The following is a 20,125-nucleotide window of genomic DNA, read 5'->3' as shown; positions in this document are numbered from 1 at the left end:
CATGCAGACACACACCAGCATTCAGCTGGGTGACAGACTCCAGAAAGAAGGGTTTCTATTGCAGTGTCTCTAAAGAGAGTACAGCCCATTACCAAACTGACAGAGGCGGATTCCTTCCCCCTTCTTTAATCTGAGAAGCTCTGACCTTTAAAGTACAGACCTCTTCCCACAGGAACAGGATGCCTGAAAAGGAAAGAGACAGTAAAATATGAAATAACTAGAAGTGATTAAATTGGATTGACGAGGAAGTCAGGAAAGATAACAACCATGGGATTACGCTGTCAATTCCAAAAAACTGCAGTGACTGTCATAGCACCACATCCAACAGAGAGTGGCTGCAGTGCTGATAAGTCATCACCAATGGCAAAGTGCAGTTCTGTGTTTTAAAAAGTGCCTGTGTCAAAAAAAAAAAAAACAAACAAGGAATGTCCCTTTGTTACTCAGAAGGTCTGCTCCCTTCTGGATATCCATCAGAGTTGCTGACTTCAGTGAAAAAAAAAATATATAAATAACTCCAGTTTTTTCATCTAGTTGACACCACACAGCTCCACACCAAGAAAGGCAGCTGGTGTCTATTAGCATCCCATCAATGCCACCAGTATGGGAGACTGAGCAGGTGTCTGTTCTGACTCATACACAATAGACTTCTTAAACTGCAATTAGAAGGTCCAACCCTTCCTTGCAGCCACTCCTATGCTTTCTCACTGAAAACAAAAGGTTTCTGCAGGTGTCAGTGGAAGCAGAATTTGGAAAAAACTGGCTTGTGTGTGTGCCAGCGAAGGTAGCATTTGGACTACTGAATCCTTATGGCTGCTAGGAACGCAAGGAAGAGAGAGAACCTGTATTGGCTATGAGAGTACCGCTTTAAAAGAGCATGAGATAGCAATTTAATGAAGTAAAACATGAATATCTGACATGGCACCAAACTGAGATGAACAAAAGGAGAGCCCAGGTGAGGCCACATGTTATCCAGAGTAGACTGCTTTTGCTCCCACAATAAGCAGAAGGAATTACCTCCAGCAGTACCCGAGGCAATTGCTTTTACTGCAGCAGGTATCACAACGAACAATATGGTACATGCCTCCCCTGCACTTAGCTGTGGCTCACCAGGGTTGTGAAGGGAATAAAACTGAGATCATCTTTATATAAAATTACATATTCAATATTTCTCCATCAACAGGCTAGTCGAAGATAGCTAATGTCTAACCTTGGCTAGAAGGCAAATAGTGAACTCAAGACAAAAGGTATTGGTGCAAAACCTGACAGAACAATAATACTGACAAAGATCCTCCAAAGAATCAGATCTTACTGGCCAAGTAAAATCACTGTGTATGTTCCCAAAGACAATATTTGCACGGCAAAAAAATGACCATAAAGAATTTGCACAACACAAGATGGACATGAAGCAAAGAAATTAAAGCACATGCTAGTAATCAAAAATTAATACTATCTATGACTTCTAGCCTCAAATATTTAATATTAAAGCATTTACATACTCCACACAGAGATCCCATAAAGAAGAATGAAGTCACAGTGAAACTGGGAGTTGATGTCAGCAGGCAGGAGAAGATAGAAAATGACATAAACATGGTCTTGATTTGGTCTCTGGAAAAGAATGGAGCTTCCCTGTTCTCTCATTAAGGAGATCATGGCATGAATGGGGGCTGTGCATTGATTACCTCTGAAGATTTGCTCCTTTTTTGGATAGAGTGCTTCAGGGACAAACACCTGGCTGGAGATAGTAAGAGGGGACTCAGTCCCAACTACAGAGATCCTTTGATCTGTAGTTGCCTGTAGTTTCCTGACAACTTGAGGGAGACATCAAGGCAAAGCTGAGAACATGAACAGACCTCATTCAGGAGCTTTAATTGTACATTATTTCTATTTCGAAGCCTATAATTGGCTCCCCCTTAATGAACCTGGCATTCACTAGCACCGCATAGTAGCCAGTCAGCCACGAGTTACATACCTAACTGCCTCTTTGAAAGCACAGTTACCAAGTCTACATGGATGGCTGTCCAGACTACTCATACACTGCGTGAGCTTTTAAACACAGCAGTGAGAAGTACAGGTATTTCGAAGTCCTCCTCCTCTGAGCATTGACAGACTGGTTCAGTCACAGGGAGGCAAGGTGCCTCAATCCCCTCTACTACGGGAAAGCAGACATGTTTGAGCCACATTGCAACAGCTCCCAGAGAGCACCCCATAAGAATAATTTGGAGCAGGTAGTCTGCAACTTCCAGGGGGACACAAGCATACCAGCCACTGGAACTCAACCAGCATATTAGTTTGGCCTCCCTGACACAGAAAACCCTTAGAGGCAATAAAGCAGCCCAGATAATGACTTCGTGTCTTGTTCTAAAATCCGTAAAAATCACAAGTCCAGCATTCTTCACTTCAAGCCTTCATGATGCTGCTCAACCATGACCCAGATAGAAGATGCTGGTCTAATACCAACCATGAAGACCTCCCCTCCATATGGCAACACCCAGACTCTAGCTCATTTTGGCATATAATGTTGGGAAACCGAAAACTTAATAAAAGCAAGCTTGGAAACCCATTCTATACTCTAGTCCTAGTTTTTCAAATCCCTCACCTCTAAGAAAAAATATGCTGGCTTACAGAGAAGCATGTGTTTCTAGCAGTTGTATGGGAGCTGTTAGATTTTACTATTCAGTTGCCTTAAAGAAAAAAAAAGAAATCCCCTCTCTTGGCCTATTAATCTGTCATAACGAGATTCTTCATAATTAGTTTGTCCCTAACAGTTGCTTTGTAATAGTAGCAAGAGAATATTTCAGGAATGGCAATTACCTCTGGTGTCAAAATGATGAGGAAAACAAATGTTCCACCATCAACAAAATGCAGTGCCTTTTCCACTCCCATCTGATGGTGGGTGACAGCATTGCACATCAGAATTACAGTGCGGTTAATTACTAGGCATGTTGCTATTGAGAATTCATTTCCCCTCTTGAGAAGAAATTTGTTGAGCAATGCAGGTGGAAGGAGGGGCATCTGTCATTGGGATGCGATGTGGGTAAATGGTCTTACCAATACATTGCTTCTTCCTTAATTTACTACACATATGTCCAACAATTATAAGCAGCGAACACTGTTTACAAAGGAACTTTCCTTTATTAGCTACACATACATCCCACCATTTCAAAGATTTTGCAAAAGGACAGAGCTTGATCTCTTTATTGTTACTTTATTTAAATTTAGTATCCTTCAAATAAAATTCATGTCTGCATTAGTGGCTTCACTCTATCCATACTCATAGGAAATATAGTGGGTTGCTACGCTGTTTGTAAATGGAAGAGTTCCTCGGGCCGTGAGCTCATTGGATTTCAACATGTTGTGGAACCTGACATCTGACTGTCTCTGAAGTGAGATTTACAGGAATGAAACTAGGGCACACACAACGTAGAGCTCGTCTTCTCAGATGAGGACCAAGCTGTGCCAGAGCTGGGAATCTGACTGCAGAGAGGGACTGGGAAGGGGAAACCTGCTGGTCTGGCTGCCATTGACACAAGTGTGAGAAACTGTAGCCAGCAGCTGTCCTGCCTAGGTTTGGCAGTGTATCCTCCCAGCACCTGGGTCTCAGTTCTCAGAAAATTAAGATTGTGGCAAATCTTTCTTTACCAAGAAATGTGAGGCCAGGTGGGGTAAGCCTGCATCCAATCCGCCAACAGCACAGGGGCCAGGGAGGTGGCAGCCTGGGCTGAGACATCAGTGGGCAGAGGTAAGGACAGAGATGGAGCAGGCAGGATGCTGATTCAGGCCTGGTACAGGATGGTAGTACAAGTGAACAGAGAGCTCAGCTGTGCAGGGCCAGTGTGGGAAGCTGCATGCATTCAGATGGGGATACACCAGGAGAGGTGCATGCGTGAAGCTGCTTCTGCATGCATTTTGCTCAGTACTTAACCAGATTACCGAACACTTGCTACCCTAAAATCAAAACATAGATTTAAAAGAATCAAACACCACTTCTGGTACAGATTCAGTCCACTGTGGGAAGAGTGGAAGTCAGGGAAGCTGCAGAGGATATACCCTGCCAGTCAGGGCGGCAGGAGCTTGTATTGCTCTTGGGAGCCCCTCTCATGCATCAGATTGCAGTCACCTCTTGTCTTCAAGCACACAGTCCTGAACTAGCACCAGCTCAGAGTGAGGAAAGTGCAGTTCCAGCTAATAATTAGCCTTGATGTTTCTCAATCTCCATCAGAGAGATGATCTCATCTCCTCATCAGGAGCCATCATTCCAATTTAACATTCCCCAGTCACGGATCAGCACGCTGTATATTGGCACAGAATAACTCCCAATTCAGACTGCCACAGCAAAACCTCAGCTTACTGCAAGAAATAGAAGCAGGGAAGTTGTCCTGGAGAGGAAAAAGAGAGACAGAACAGGTGATGCCAGGGCATTGCAGAGATAAAACAGCTCCTACCAGGCTCTGGAAATGCCCAGCTGTGCTGCCTGACTGTGAATGCCAAGGAAAGGGCCCGAGGGAGAAAAGAGTATCTTCCCTACTTCTCTTCACACACCCGTCCTACAATAAACAAAGCCTGCTGCCCTTCAACAGTTCTGTAAAAAACAACTTGTGTTCAGATACAATAACAAACAGGCTGCACAGTTACAGAGTTCACAGGCAACTCAAAATGAGTATATTTTCAAACAAAGACTGCACAGGCAGTAAAGACATTTTAAGACATGGGGTTTTTTTGAAAAGCAATTCTGGTAGTGACCTTTTCAGTGAATTTACCTCTAAATTCAGCAAAACTAGCAACATAGTAAATGGATCCAGGCTTGGCAGAAGGCATTTCATAAAATACTGGATAGGTTCATACATGTGCAAGCTCACATACAAATTCCTTTTTAAAGTGGAGCTCAGAACAGAGTGGAGGTTTTATAAAGATGACCCTTGTTTATCTGCTGGCTGTGGCCCTCTTCTGTGTCACATTGGCTCAGTACACTGACAGGAACAAGTTGTTACTGGTGTCAGACCTGCCAAAATGATGCTACTGCAGAGGAAGGAGCAGCAAGCTGCTCTGAATGGTGCACCATCAGCAGAACTTGTAGCCAGCAGAACTTGTAGCCACTGAGACAGAACTCTCAAGCCAAAAAAGATACAAGTAAACAAAACACCCAATAAAAATAAAGGCACCCCAAGCCAGTTCCGTAGGACCAAAAGTAGGCTTAACTAGTGTGGCAGTGAATGTGATTACCATCGTGGATTGACTCTTCCAAAGCCATCTTTGAACCTTTGCCTCTGTTCAAAAGTGGCTACTTCACTATAAGCACTCCCACCTGAACAAACTGGCACGTGTCTAAGGCAAACAGATGAGTCCGTCCAGATGTACAAAAATGCACATTTCTAGGCAGGGCACCTGAACATTCTAGCAAATAAAAGCAAGGGATAGCTTTAAAACCTGACATCGAACAATACTTTTTGGTTTATTCCTAGAACTAAATCATCAACAACTCCAGTTCAAGAGAAACTTAGCTTCCTTTTTTCCTAGTCCGCAGGGCTTCCTCAGGCCTTACAGAGTCCTGCCTGGCCCTGGGGCACCAGATAGAAGAATACAGCAGTATCTTTCAGAGAGACCTTTCCCTCAAGTATGCAAACAGTGTAGCCCCCACATACGTTCAAAGGATTTGCCTGGAACCCACTAAGATGCCTCCCACACTGCAAACAAGTCCAGATGAGTGTTTGCAAGACACCACCCACCACAGCAATTCCCTCACCACTGACTTAACTGACTAAATGAAGACACTTGCTTGACAGGTCAGGTAATTGTGAGCTGCCTTCCAGCACATTCTTTTATCAGATCCACTTTGCGGAGAATGTGAGAAGGTCACTGGTTTAGCAGAGCAAATCTACAATATTCAGTCCTGCTCTGAAATTCCAACCTGGCCTGATACATTAAATATCCTCTGCATGCCACCAATTCTCTTCACCCCTGGTTTTATATCTAATTTGTATTCCTAATTTGGAGTCTTTCAAGATAGTGTTTCACTGCAAGCTAACTACAAGAACCTTAGAAAAAGGAATAGAATCCACAATATGGTTCTTGCCAAGGACTCACAGAGCAAACAAAACACTTCAGAAGTCCACTTTGACATTGCAACTATATGTCACTATCCCCAAACGAAACTTTTAGGTTATCTATTTTTCCTAGTCTCAGATAAGATCATTGTACTCTCAAGACAGCTGTCTTCCTGTTCTTAAAATAGGTTAAGTACTGGCTACCTGTCAGCTCTACGGATTTTACAGGTGGCCTCCAACAACCATATGGGCCGTTCCCTTAAAAGCTGGACTCAGTGATCCTTGTGGGTCCCTTCCAACTCAGAATATTCTGTGATTCTGTGTTCTGTGAACCATATAAACTGGTCAGTAGTTCACGGCTACACAGTCCTTCATTAAGAAAACATCCCTAATCAGGGCCTGATCCAATGTCAATGGGATCAGTGTTAAGTCACTTACAGTAGCATCCTACGTAATTTCTGCTTTTTGCCTCCTTCCCTGTTTACACAGACCTTCAGCCTCTGAAAAATTCCATGTTCACATCTATTTGCACCACTCACATCTAGGGTGGAAACCTAGGCAAATCAACCACGCCCATGAGCTCTTCAGAGAAGATACCATCTCCTGCCATACCTCGACTTTGCACTGCTTAGCATTCATTTCACACTGGGACTCAAGGCATAGTCCAAACACTAAGTAAAGCATGATTATTTCTCCACTTCTCATTTGTTCCTTTTATAATGTTTCTTAAGATGCAAGCTCCTTGCAGCCTGCATCCTCCCAGGGCTTCTTAATGGTTTCCTCACTCTACCAGATGAGATGTTCTTCAGATACTAGTCTGGCTTCTATGTACCTCTCCAGCAGCTCCAAGAAAGCAACGTGGTAAGGGCCTCAGGGACTCAAATGAAAAGGGATAGCCCCACCTGGAGGAGAGACAGCTAAATGCTCCCCAGGCACACTGTCACTCCTGCTGGGAAGCTGAGACAGACACTCAGGAAAAGTCGAGCACCTGACAACTCACAGTCATGCTCCTGGAGCAAAGCACTTCAGGGACAAGTGTGCACAGCCAGGAAAAAAGATGCAATAAACGAGGCACTGCCTCCTTCCCCTCACTTATCTCCTTCTTGCTCCTTCAAAAATGTCACAGTAGATGGTCCACTTCTCTGAATAAATCACCACAGATGACTGAAGAACATCTAGTTTCATAGGCACAGATCCCCCCAAAAAATGGACCTTCCTAATGCTACAAAATTAAAACCTAGAGATGCTATGGCCAGAGCATTCAGCTGACACCACTCCAGAAAGCACAAGGAGGAAAAGGAAGTGTCTTGCAATTAGAAGATTTCTTTTACAGCTTGTTATGTGATTTCAGTGCAAAGCTTTCATGCTTTATGCGTTAGCAGGAAGTTTGCTAGACAGTAGTGCTCAAATGTAGAGTCATCAAGCCACCAGCTGGCCCTGACAGTAGCTTTTCTAGACTGCATTAGTGTCGACCATGCCTTTTAGATGAAGAGATATCCTGGGGAGCAGGTAATAGGGCAACCAAACATGATCAGCTCAGGGACTGTGGATGACTCTGAAGCTCTTCACCTCTCTATTACTGGTTCCCATTTAGTTTGGTGACAGAAAGTCACTGCCACCTAATGGTTATTTCGTGTCTCATAGGGAAGTTCATTTGCTTCTCACCTCAGTTCACCAGAGGCTGAAGCACAAGTAGACCCACCACTGCACACACCGTCTGTAGTGTAGAACAGCCCACAGTCTCCATTCACAGTTGCCTTTTTGAAGGAATGCCGTGGAGAGTTCCTGAGGACTTCTCTCTACAGATGCAGTCCACCTCCATCAGGAAGAAACTGTTTTAGGACATCACTTAATATTTAAGGCACATGGTGTTACTGAATCACAAGGGAAGTCCAAAGACACAGGCTATTTCATTGGTTTGAACTATCCAGAAACTATAGATTATTTTTGAAAACACACACACACACACATTCATTCCTGCTCTTTCCAAGATCCTTCAGTTGGACAACTTCACTGTGAGACAAAACTCATTTTGAGAACACCCACTTCACTGTGAAAAGCAAACATAGCAAAGACAGGAAGAGCCTCCAAGGAGCAAGAAATCGTATTCTGTATAATGATGGCACAAGGTTACAGTTTCCAAATATTTGCCCAGGTACTGACAGTCCAAAACCATAAGTTTGAATGAGGAGAACATCCTCATTCTGCTCTCAAAAGGAGGAGATTTAATTAACCTCCCCAAATGGCTTTTCCCTGACAAAGCAATTTTATAGCCAACAAAGTTAATTCAAGAATGGATTCCCACTGTCTTCTGAGATACCTTGACCACAGATCCTTTTTCTCCTTGCAGTCTCCTCCTTATTACAAAAAAAACCCAAAATTCACAGCAGTAACCTTTTGTCTTACAGAGGAAAACAACAAAAAGATGTCCTGCTCAAGATTTTCAACTGTGGCCACTTGTGCCAAAATCTGCAAGACAACTGACCCATTGCAATCCTCTTACTACACTGACAACTCAGAATTCCATTGATACCAGCCCTTAAACAAACTGCATGTTGTGACACACCTCCTGACTGACAGCAGGATCAACAGAAATTGACACCAGCAATGTAGGAAGTGTCAGCCAAGACATCCAGGTGCTACATTGAGAGCAAACCACTGGAAATGTCACATGGTAGGCTGACTTGATACTGAGGAGACAAACACTGTGAAGGGCCAACACTCCAGGAGGCAGAAGAATGTCAGAGAAATGTAGCCTCCTACAGAATAAAATTGTTTTGAAAACAAAAGGTAAGGAATGGCACCGAGCAGGCTGCCCTCCATCTTCCTCTGGCCCAGTGCAAGCAGGAGCAGAAATGAAAAGAAATGCCCAAGCTTATATGTGCAGAGATGTCCAGAGTCATTTAATGAAACAGATATGAAGTGAAAGAATGGTCATAACTCCCCTAATATTCCTGACAGTAGACCTACAGACATACGATGTCTTGGAGCCAGCCATGGCTACCACTGGCCTTGACATCAGTACACTGGCATTACACTGGCATCATATGCAGGAAAAGGGCCCACACACCAGGAAAGGACCCCTAACTCAGGAGAAAGATCAAGCTGCCAATGTGGTTGAGCCACCAGTGGTGAGATGAAGCAACCACTGGGAAGGACATAAAGCCTGAGCACATAAGCAGGTTCATCTCTGCTACAGGCAGGGGCAGGAATGAAAAGTGGTTGTTGCTGAGGAACAGCTATGGGCGCCATCTGGAAAGTGGATTCTCGTATCTCCTAGCTGACAGGAGATCCATGGAGAGGCAGACTAACCTCAGGACACACAGTGAATTCCCATCTACTGCTTGCTGCCTCATGGAAAGTAGTAGAATACCCCCAATCTGCTGGTGATAAAAAAGTGCTGAAAACTGAGGGGCTTAGATTATTAGCATCAAAAGTGGTCCACAAGGGTCAGAAATATACAGTAAAATTGACGATAATTCCTTGGAGCTAAGCAGGAACCTGACTAAAAGTCCCAGGGGAACCCATTTCCTTCTTAATCTGCTTTGCATTTAATTGTTTCCTAATGACTCTGTCCCTGTTTGGCCCCAATAGGCTCAGGGGACTGGTGCTGACACTGAAGCTTCCCATCTCTCATTCAAGGCCATTTAATTTAGAGACTCCAGTTTAATGTTTCACTGGAAATCCACGGAGAACAAGTTAAGCATTATTTGCACTGGAGTAGCATCACCAGTATGCTCTATCCAGGAGGAGATCCACAGAGAAAACTGTTTTTCCACTCCGAGCTGCAAGCACCTCACAGACATATGCAGCTGCACCCCACACTGGAGAGAGGCACAACAACTGCATTCAGACCTTTTGGCACTATCAGCATGGTCCCCAGATCTCACATACACACATATAGATACACCCTCCCTCACAGAATCTCTCTTCTAGGCACAGTACCAAAACTGCATCTGGAAATCAGCAGCCAATTTATACACACACTTAAAAGAAATTCCAAACTCTCAGTATATCAAGAGGAGGTTAAGCTGGCCTCACTAGAAGGACAGAAACAGAGTAAGATGAAGGGCTGAGAGTACCAGAGATCTATCCAGGACAGAAGCTAGTAGAAGCAACATCTGGCTAAGTATTGTTAAAACACAACACTAATTTGGGAGGGGCATTCACATCCTCTTGGCCCCATCCAGTGACTAATCTTAAGTACCAACTCCAATGGGGCAACTTCTTACAAGTCATTCTGAGCTAGTACAACACCAACAGAATCAGCCGCCACAGAGAGTTAAAAGAGCTGCAAGGTGGTAAAGACTTGGTTGCCATCCACTTAAAACTGCACTGAGATTAACAGTTTGGTGTGCAATTGCCCAGGTCCAAAGTATCTCCCATGCCAAACTGATGCTTCACTGGCACAAACTCTACAGGGATGTTGCAGAGGAACCCGTAAGTGGTGTTCCTGCCAGACTCAGTGGTGGCACTCCATAACACCTGTCAACAGCAGGACAGGCATCCCATGGTCAACGAGTTTCGCCAACTCATGCTATGCCTGTGCCAACTTCCTTCTGTCTCCTAGCTCATGCCCCTCTATGCAGCCAAAGGCTAGTGCTGGCCATGCTGGCATGCTGTACTTGCCACTGGCTCTGCCCCATGCAGGGGCTGACTCAGCTAGTCTTGGCTGCCAAGCAGGGAGGCCACAGCTCTGTGCAATGCTAGTAAACAGGGCCCTTTCTGGCTGCTTGGGGCATGGATTGACAAATCATCACAACCTGCATGACAGAGGTTAATGAAACCATGGAGATACATGGCAAAAGGTGAGGAATTTGCAACAGCTGCTGCAAATTCTGCCAAGCAATAAGCTGTCCACAGCACTGATAACTCCACAACTTGGGTGTCGCTCAAGGAAGCTACAGGCAGCCCTTCTGCAAACCAGACTTCAAAGGTACAGGGCAGAGACACAGGCAGACGGAAGTGAAGCTCCAGACTCCAACACACCTATCTCCGGTTTATGCCAGGGCATCAGTGCCACTCACCTGGGATGGGGAGCTACATCAGAACAGCTTAGCATCTTTAAACAGGAGAGGATGACAACAAGCCTAAGGAAGCCGTTCTGCAAACCATTCCAGATGTGGATTTTCTGCCAGAGGAATACCAAAGCATGCTGGAGTCCAATGTAACTGATTTCTACCTTACTCAAGGCTGTTTCCAGCCTTACATTCCCCCCAGTCTCAGAATCCCTGGAGAGCACCACTCCATGCATTATAACCCCATCAGTGGCCTAAATCCTACATGCACCAGGAAGAGAAAAGAGGTTAAAGACCTTACTTCAAACATGCTATGCAGACTGGCCTAATTTGGCACAAGCTGTACTTCCCACTCCAAAGAGGCCTTGAACTAGAATAGCAGAGAAACCCAGGCTAACATACATCACAAGCGATCAACTAAAACCAGGTGTCATTCACAGCTCAATGAACTATAGGGCAATAGGCTGGAATGAACAGTGCAGCACAAGACTTGAGAGGAGCAGTGGGGGTGCTTGTCTTCCTTCTCACTAGAAATGCTTTTGTTATTATTGTTAATTACTGACATCAAAACACAACAGAGTGTTTCACAATGAGATATACACTTCTTTGCACAATTGTCATTTCCTCAGAGATCTGCAAGTCTGATTCATCTCTATTATTTCCTTTTCGCCACACTCTGTTTACTTAAATTCCTCAGCCTTCATGTTACGGCCATTACCAAACAATAAGCAGAATAAGAAAGCACTGCCAGGCCACTCTCAGCAGCTGACCTCCACACAACCAGTCTGGGCAGCAGAGATGTGGTAACAGAGCCCAAATACATACACCAAGAACTTGAGTCTCTACTGGACTTAAGTGAGCACTGGATGCATATGGCTACTTTTGACAAAGGACCGGACCTCCTCCACTGGGCAATGCAAGTCCTGCAAGATGCTTATCTAATATGGGGCTGTTATCTAATATTGCTGTTAACAATCAGGTAGAAAGCATATTGAATTATTAAGCTGACAGCATTACAGGAATGGTTTTGGCAACACACCTGTGCCTTGCAGTTTCCAAGGAATGCAGTTCAGTGCTATTACCTACCTGTGATTTGAGGAATTCATACTCCTCTGATCCATATGGGACACTCCGAAGAGAGGTGAGGTAGTCATAGGTGATAACTGCTGTCTGCAAATGAAACCAAAAATGCTGAGCAAGCTCTGCATTTATCAAAACAATAAGACTTCTGTTAAAGAAGCCTAAAGCAATAGACTCATTAATAAATTAAATGAAAATATTTTCATTTCAATGAACACTTACAAAAAGAAGTGCAGGGGCCTGATTGATATGTAGCTATTAAAAATAAGCAACACTTGGCATTCCTATACCATCTTCTATTTGAGACGCTCAAAGCATTTTCCTAATCTCTGTACAGCACCTTGCACAGCAGACTCCCATCTTCGGTCAGCCATCTGGAGCTTCCACAGTAGGGTCTGCTGGTAGTAACAGAGGCCATCCAGACTCTGTTTGCACCCCATCAGTTATCCCACACTTCACACTTCCAAACTGCCTAACTTGCTTGCTCTGGGTAGAAGCTCAGGAGGGAACAGAGTGACTGAAGACAAACTCATAGATTAGCACAAGCAGCAGTACTTTTGGGGATATTCAACTGCACAAAGGACTATGGGGCCAAAAGGTCGAAAACCCAATTACAAAACCAGGATATGGGATCCAGCCAAAGCCATGGACAATGGAATTATATTCTTAAGTGCCTTAATGATTTCTGAAAACAGATCTAGGGTATTTCACAATTCCTATCACTAAAGTTCCTCTCTTTCCACAGTCAGAACATCAGTGAATGGAAGAGAAACATACAGGTCATGTTTGGAGGGAGAAAAGGGGATATACACCTAGGGGAGCCTGTCCACTAACTAATTTGAACTTCAAGATCGTTGCTATGAAGAACCTTTTGTGTAACTTCCATCAAAGTCAGTTTTCCTAAAATCTCCCTACTGAAAGGAGTATCTGGCACAGGATACTAGCCCCACCTTTCACCATAAACATGCCCAGGAAGGGTACAAAGTACGGTCGACTTATCATGAAAACCAGGGAGGCAAGGGAATCAAACCTGGTTTGAGACAAAGGCAGCGGAACAGACAAGAGGGAAAGACTCAAAAGCTCAGAAATGCATCCAAGAGTGGACCAAGCTGGGAATCGGTAACAGACACAGTCCCTCCTTGTGGAGGTTAGGTTTCTCGTGTTTCCTGTTTTTCAAATTGTAAACTGAGCACAGCAAATTTTTTTTTCTGGCATTTCAGGCTTTCTTACCCCTGATGAACTCAGGAGCTGCACAGCTACAGAGACCACTCAGAAGAAAAATTTTTCAAAGCATCTTCACAACCTCAAAGGTTCAAATCAGTCTTGCATGAAGGCTTGAGTTGGTTCTTATTTTATCTTTGGTCCACGAGGGTAATTATCACCTCCAACTCAAAAAGAAGCAGCTAACAGATTGGCCTGTATTACAGAGGAAGAGGGAATTAATTAAGCGGTTGCTAATTACACTGTAATCTTAAACACTAAATTAATATTATGATGATCCTGATAGGCAACTCTGACATTGCCAAATCCCTCCCCGTGTCTAGCTACTGCACAGAATGTTCCTTCCACATAACCAAAACAACTGGTATACTCTCAAAAGAATATGGCAAATGCACAATGGCTCTGCCAGGTTTCTAATTTTACCAGAACACAGAAACTCTCTGCAGCGTGAAGCTGCCCACGCCACTGACTTCGTTCTCATCCAAGACTAGTGCTGTGATTCATGTTACAGTGTGAGACTGAAGCTCGGAATTATAAAAAGATATACAAGTCTCTCCCTTTACAAATGCCAGGTTACTTTCACTGAGCTTGCATCCTGACCAGTGTTAAATGTCCCACTTTGGTATCAATGAATTCTCAACACTGTACACTCTTCTACTGCTCCTAAACCTATCCTCAGATCTTACCAAGTCATGGGACAATGTTCCCCCTGCATAGCTGTCTACCCATATACAAGCAAGAGCCAATTCCCTAAACAGAGGCTTAAAAAAAAATTTTCTACTAGTGAGCTTCATCAGGCTTCTTACAGAGTCTGCAAAGAACTACTGAACTAACATACTTAAAATACAACCAGATTCAAATCTCTCTAATCAAACTCAGACTAAATCTGTCCAGAGTCTCATAGTTGTACATCAGGTTCCTTGATCCTCATGTGTTCCTTTCTCCAGGCTTCTCTTTTGTTTGCCCCACCATAACTTGTCTTAAATTTTTGTGTCTGCTGTTGCTGAACTTATTATCTCTTAAGAATTGCAGTCTCTTCATTAGAATCTGAATTTTCCTTGGCTATGGCTCAATGATGGAATCAAGCATCCAGGTAAGAAGCCTGGGCACGGCTAGATTGAAGGACAGATACTTTAGGTACATGTAGATGTCACCAATATCCAATATCCAAAATCACTTGTTTGCTAGAGACTTATCTTTGATTTACAAAAAGAACAATCCTGAAGCTGAGCTTCTTAGAAGTGAATGTCTGCTCTACTGGCTTCATCTGGTCCACAGCTAAGGAATGATAGCAGTTCAGGCTGCCTGTGCTCAGACGAGAGCTGACTTCTGACTGTCCAACAAGGAGCAGGGAAGGTAGAGGTCACTGGTGCAGCAAGACTAAAGAATCTCTCAGAAACAACTCAAATACATGCAGTCATATATACCAGAGGAAACAGAATTCAGAAAGAGACAGAACATTCTTTTATAAAAGTATATTCACAGATTTAAACACATGCTGCCATCACCTACAGAAGACTGAGCACTGGTAACTTGGTTCTGGGGGTCACTGCTTGCAGCTATGGGTGCAGAACCCTCTAATGCATTTAAGAGCAGGACCAGTGAAGCGCTTTACAGCCAATGACTTGTGACCTCCCTGAAGGCAAAGAACATGAAAGTCAAGCATGTCTGTGATTTGCCAGCATCTAAAGCAAAGAATACTTCTTTTCTCCTACATCCTGTTCTTCAGGAAAGTAATCTCTCACCATCACTCAAAACACAGACCAACTGCAAAGCCTCATCACTGGAACTTCTCACTTACTTCTGTCTTAAACAGTAGATTACCAGAAAAACAGTGGCTTAAGAAAGACTGAGAAACACTGGTCAAGCAGGCAGAACTCAAGGGCAGATTGGAGAACCCAAACACCCTGAATAACAGATTCTCCTCCAGCCACAAGAAGGTGCATTCCCTCTCCATGCTTCAATTTCCTGTGCTTTAAAATGGAAAGAGCTGCTACCTTATGGTCAGGGACAGAGGATGAAGCTTAGCACTTATTAAGTAAGAAGGAAAGATTACAGTTTGTATTTCTACCTTCACCCTTTCAAAATAAGCATTCATTTTTCTCAACAGTTTATGATGCTGCACGCACATGGCACCTGAGCCAACCCACAGAGCTTGTTTCTTATTGCATCTGCCCTCAGGAGCTGACTCCCTGTAAAACTCATTAATGAAGTGCTTAAAAGTCACAGAAAATGCAGACAGACAGCTGCTTACCACTGGGGGTCCGTAAATGATGGAGATTGTGGCCTGAAGTGACAGATGTATAATACAAGTGAGGTACAAGGAGACTGATACCCCCTCTAGAGTCTCTGCTCTCCATGTTCCTGGCTGCTCATGGATTCATCAGTGAGCATCCTCAAGGAGAAGGCAGCAGTCTCCATTCCCAGTTTTCTGAGAAATATCAATGATGCTAGGCACATACAGCATTTATTTTACAAATCTGGAAACCACTCCAATCTCAGAAGTATGTAATCACCCGTACTCACTTTACTCTTGCTTTGAGAATGATCCTCAAAACACCAGTCCTTCTCTCCCCAAACCTCATACCAAGGGTCATAGGGCAATGGCTACCCTAGTTTATCAATACAACCAGGATCCTTATAACAAAATGTAGAAATAGCATATGCAGAGAAGAGGGTTTGAACTAAGTCACTCTTAAAAGGCACCCAGACACCACACCTGGGTGACTGACCTTGAAGGGCGGCTGATGAAAATGTGGGCCCAAAGTGAGCCCTTGCTCTGAAGGTCTCACCCTATCTAGGAAAGCAGAGACAGCTCTCTGCAGCTCGGTATCTCCATTTTTCTCTTTCCAAAATGTGCAAACAACAGCTGTATTCCTTATATCCTTTCACCCCCTTTCTCCCCATTGTGTCAAGAACTTGAAGAGCTCCCCACAGATCTTCTGATTTCCTGAGCCAGCTGCCAAATGAAAATGCAGACAGGGAATGCAGAAAATCACAAGTTCTTGTGAACTTCAATTCCCTTACCCATCTAGGAATCTTCCTGCACATTACTATGGTAGAACTTACTGTGGCAATGGCTCGGCCCACACGAACAACTCCAAAATCATTAGGATCCAGGAACTTGTTTCCATACAGATAGATGCCAGAAGCAGCTGCTGTCAATGAGGCAAATTTCAATGCCCTTAGTGCCATGACTGATGAACCCTGCCAAGACACAAAACAGCAACTGTAACATCTGATAAGGACTTAGTGATCTGATGCCTACAGCCCCAGAGGACCTGACAATCCAAGTTTTAATTGCTCCTTTCCTAATGACACATTGCTACCACTGCCCCCAGCCAAGAGCTCATGCAATCACCCAGCAACTGCGGGTAAGTTGCTCATTGCTATTCCTAACTCAACAGTGTCTATGGGCCACAAATCCAGAAGTAACTCACTGCTAGACCTTGCATATGTGCAACAAAACATTTGTTCAGGATCCTAAAGGCTTTTCAAGGAGGCACAACAGGTGGACATGAGATCACCAGAAGTCAATTCTGATCCTAGCAACAGGTATTTCTTCAACACAAATTTTTGAAGATCACAGCATACGCAGATTATAAGGGGAACAACAGAAGATATAAAAAACCAGGGTTTCGAAAGAGGACTTGCAATATCACCAGCACCCAAAGCTTTTTAGAAACTCTACCAGGCTAGTTCTAAAAGTTCCGCACTGATGCTGAGTGGTCTAGGAAGAGGCAATGCATCCCAGGATGTTGTATGCCACTCCAGCAGTCAGTGCCAGACAACCAGAGAGAATGCAGGGGATGGGGGACCTGATCAGAGTGACCAAGTGAGATTTGTTTTCTCATTATCACCATCCCATTCTAGTGCCAGACAGGAACTGTACTGGCAGAACACTCATCTGCAGGAATCTACAGCCTATTCCTAGCTCTGTCACAGGCCCAATACAGGCCTGGGGTGAGACACTTCTCAACCACATGTTTTCTGTGAGACAAGGGCGGGGAATGAACACATTTCCCACACTAAGCACTTTGGATCACTACATTCACTGTTTGCAGCATATAAAGTAGCATAAACATGTAACTCTTTACACATTAATATATATATTTTCCATTTCCTTATGTCATCTTAGAGGACTCAGACCTGAAAGAAAATAACAAATTAGGTACATTTTTCGTTCCTTTCCCTATGGCTGGTATTGGGCAGAAAATATGATTCACTATTCCTTCTGCTTCTATCACAAATCAAAAGGTATGGTCACCTACTCTGCAAGCTCTCAGGAGCACCCTCGACACAGTGCAGGCTCTCACCCCACCAAGATGGAGTCTACTAATCCTCCCACTCCTAGGCTTGACTGAGAAACTTTCCTACTTCTCATTATGAACCTTTAGCAGGGTCAGTCTGGCTTGTGCCTTTTCTCTTGGAAGCCTTGTAACCAAAAAACACATGCAGTGACACAGGTCATGTCTTTCAAAAACAGTTCACAAGAACACAATCAGCAAAATAAGCTAATATAACACAAGAGACCTTTGTACCTGAACCTTAGCTAAACTTTATTATTTCCTTTTATTTCCTTACATGCCCTAGGTAATTGTGAGGCAGAAAAGCTGAGACATACTCTGTCAGTGCCTGTAAGAATTGCCTGCAGCACTCCAGCTCTTTCTCCTGTCAGAATGGGTAGCTGGCTGACCAGGGTTCCTTTGAATCTATGATCAAAACTCAACAAAAAATAAACCTGGGCTCTTGACTGCAGCCAAATGAACACGCACTTTACAAAAAAAAAAGTTGCCCTCCTTCCCCTGCCTCACTGGAATTCTAGAAATTTTGGGGGGTCTTCCAGCAGGACCAATCTTTTTTTGTACAGAGACCTCTTGTATCCTCTGTCACCTTCAACAGTCATTTTTTGCAAAGTGTTTTAATTAAACCATTTGTGCTCCTTGGACATTTCATTTATTGAAAAGTAAAAGGTGCAGTGACATTTTCTTAACAGAAAATATGCCTCTCTTTTTCATTTTTTTTTTCCTTTTTCCTTCACTTTCTCAATTGCTAACAGAACATTTTATTGAAAGCAGAATGCAGGTCCATCTGTTCTTGCATTGTATTCCTACCTGAAGCTATAATCTGCAGTTTGTTACATCACATCTATTGCCATACCCGCCAGCTCTACACGAACAGAAGATGGGAACTTTAGGTAGCAAATAAACAGGCAGAGAAGCTGAATTCTTCAGCAAAAAAGTTCCTGCTTTCATGCTTAACATGTTGTGGCAATAAAAAGGAAATAATTAAAACCCCGCCAATATAAGGTACAGAAATAGAATTTTCTGGAATAAATTGTATTTCAAAGTTTTGCATAAGGTATAGGGGAGCCTTTTCCATGTAAATGAGCCATTACGACACCCCTAAGGATATCTTAAAGGCCCTGTCAGCTGTGAAACAAGCCTTGGGATGTCACTGCCTCTCGTTATTAAGCCCGGCGTTGATGGATCACCTCCAGCTCTTTTTTCACCTAGGTGAGATGGCTTCTTTGACTTTCACACAACTTCGCTCACGGAAGGGTCCCTCGCGTTACAGCTGGACTTCTGTTCCCACCAGAGGCAGCCGGGACGGTGCCGGTTCCCAGTCGGAGCCCCGAAGGTGACCCCATCGCCACTTGTCCAGACCGGGAGCGGCGGCGATCGCTGACCGCCTCGAGGGCATTGGGGACCCAGGGCCGCTCAAAGCCCCGGCCAGGCCGCTCCGGCCCCCGAGCCCGCGTCCGCCGCCGCGCCCGAGAACTGCCCGGGAAGGACACAAGGGGCCGGCGCTGCCTGCTCTCGGTTCTCCTTCAGGCAGAGCCGGGTCTCCCGGAGCAGCACCCGCGCCCCGCGCCGCTCCCGCCTCCACGAACAACCCCGGCCTCGCCAAGCCGTGCGGCAACCGGGTCTCCGCCACCGGGGCCGCAGCTGCGGGCAACATTCGCCGCCTTGGCCCGGAGTCCCCGGCACGGGCCGAGGCCACCGCGAGGGCGGGAGGGCCCGAGCGCTCCGCCGGCGCTCAGAGCGGCACTTACCGACCGCCTCGCCAGCACTTCAACCCGCGCGCGCCCCACGCCGCTCCCCCTCCACCTCGCACACGGTACGGCCCGGTCCCGCGCGGCACGCCGGGAAACGTAGTCTCCGGCCGCGGCCGCTCGGAGGGGCGGGGGCGCGGCGGGACTGCAAGGGGCGGCCCTTGGGCGAGCCCACGGGGGAGTCAGCGGGGGGAGTGGAGGGAGCTTCTGCGCTTCGACAGCGCCCGGGATGCGCTGACAGCCCCGTAACAACCGCGGATTGCGGGATCGTTACCTCCTCCCGTTCGGTAACTGCAGGTAACGCAATCCCGCTTTATCAGTGGGGCTCTCAGAAAACCCATCTTCTGCACTCTTAAAAAATTTCACGTTTAAGGATATTTCAGAGAATCAACTAGGTTGGAAAAGACCTTTAAGATCATCGAGTCCAACCTATGACCTAACACCACCTTGTCAATTAGGCCATGGCACTAAGTGCCACATCCAGTCTTTTCTTAAACTCCTCGAGGGATAGTGACTCTACTGCCTCTCTGGGCAGCCCGTTCCAGTGTCTAATCACCCTTTCAGTGAAGAACTTCTTCCTACTGTCCAGCCTAAACCTCCCCTTGCACAGCCTGTGTCCTCTTGTCCTATTGCTGGTTGCCTGGGAGAAGGTGCCAGCCCTCACCTGGCTACAACCTCCTTTCAGGCAGCTGCAGAGAGTGATAAGGTCT

The 20,125-nt window shown here is 45.0% G+C and overlaps 1 protein-coding gene across 6 annotated transcripts in view; it reads right to left on the bottom strand.

Moving 5' to 3' along the window:
- Positions 1-19,516, bottom strand: part of ADCK1 (aarF domain containing kinase 1) — a 77,464-nt gene extending 57,948 nt beyond the window's left edge. For 2 of the 6 annotated variants that reach the window (XM_042047512.1, XM_042047515.1), the window contains exons 1-3: positions 18,873-19,370; positions 16,430-16,567; positions 12,146-12,229 (exon numbers count right to left, since the gene is read on the bottom strand). In XM_042047512.1, the coding sequence (XP_041903446.1) occupies positions 12,146-12,229; positions 16,430-16,555 (210 nt within the window). In that variant the 5' untranslated portion in view covers positions 16,556-16,567; positions 18,873-19,370. Of the gene's footprint in view, positions 1-12,145; positions 12,230-16,429; positions 16,568-18,854; positions 19,373-19,415 lie in introns of those variants that run through there. The other 4 variants (XM_042047518.1, XM_042047513.1, XM_042047514.1 and 1 more) reach the window with 4 other exon arrangements.
- Between the last annotated feature and the right edge of the window lie 609 nt (positions 19,517-20,125).

This window comes from Corvus kubaryi, unplaced genomic scaffold (genome assembly GCF_017639235.1).
Source record: "Corvus kubaryi isolate FWS band 111438036 unplaced genomic scaffold, C.kubaryi_AGA036_p1.0 66, whole genome shotgun sequence".
Lineage (NCBI taxonomy): Eukaryota > Metazoa > Chordata > Aves > Passeriformes > Corvidae > Corvus > Corvus kubaryi.
Note: the sequence above shows the minus strand (reverse complement) of the source record. Positions and strands in the feature narration are given on the sequence as shown.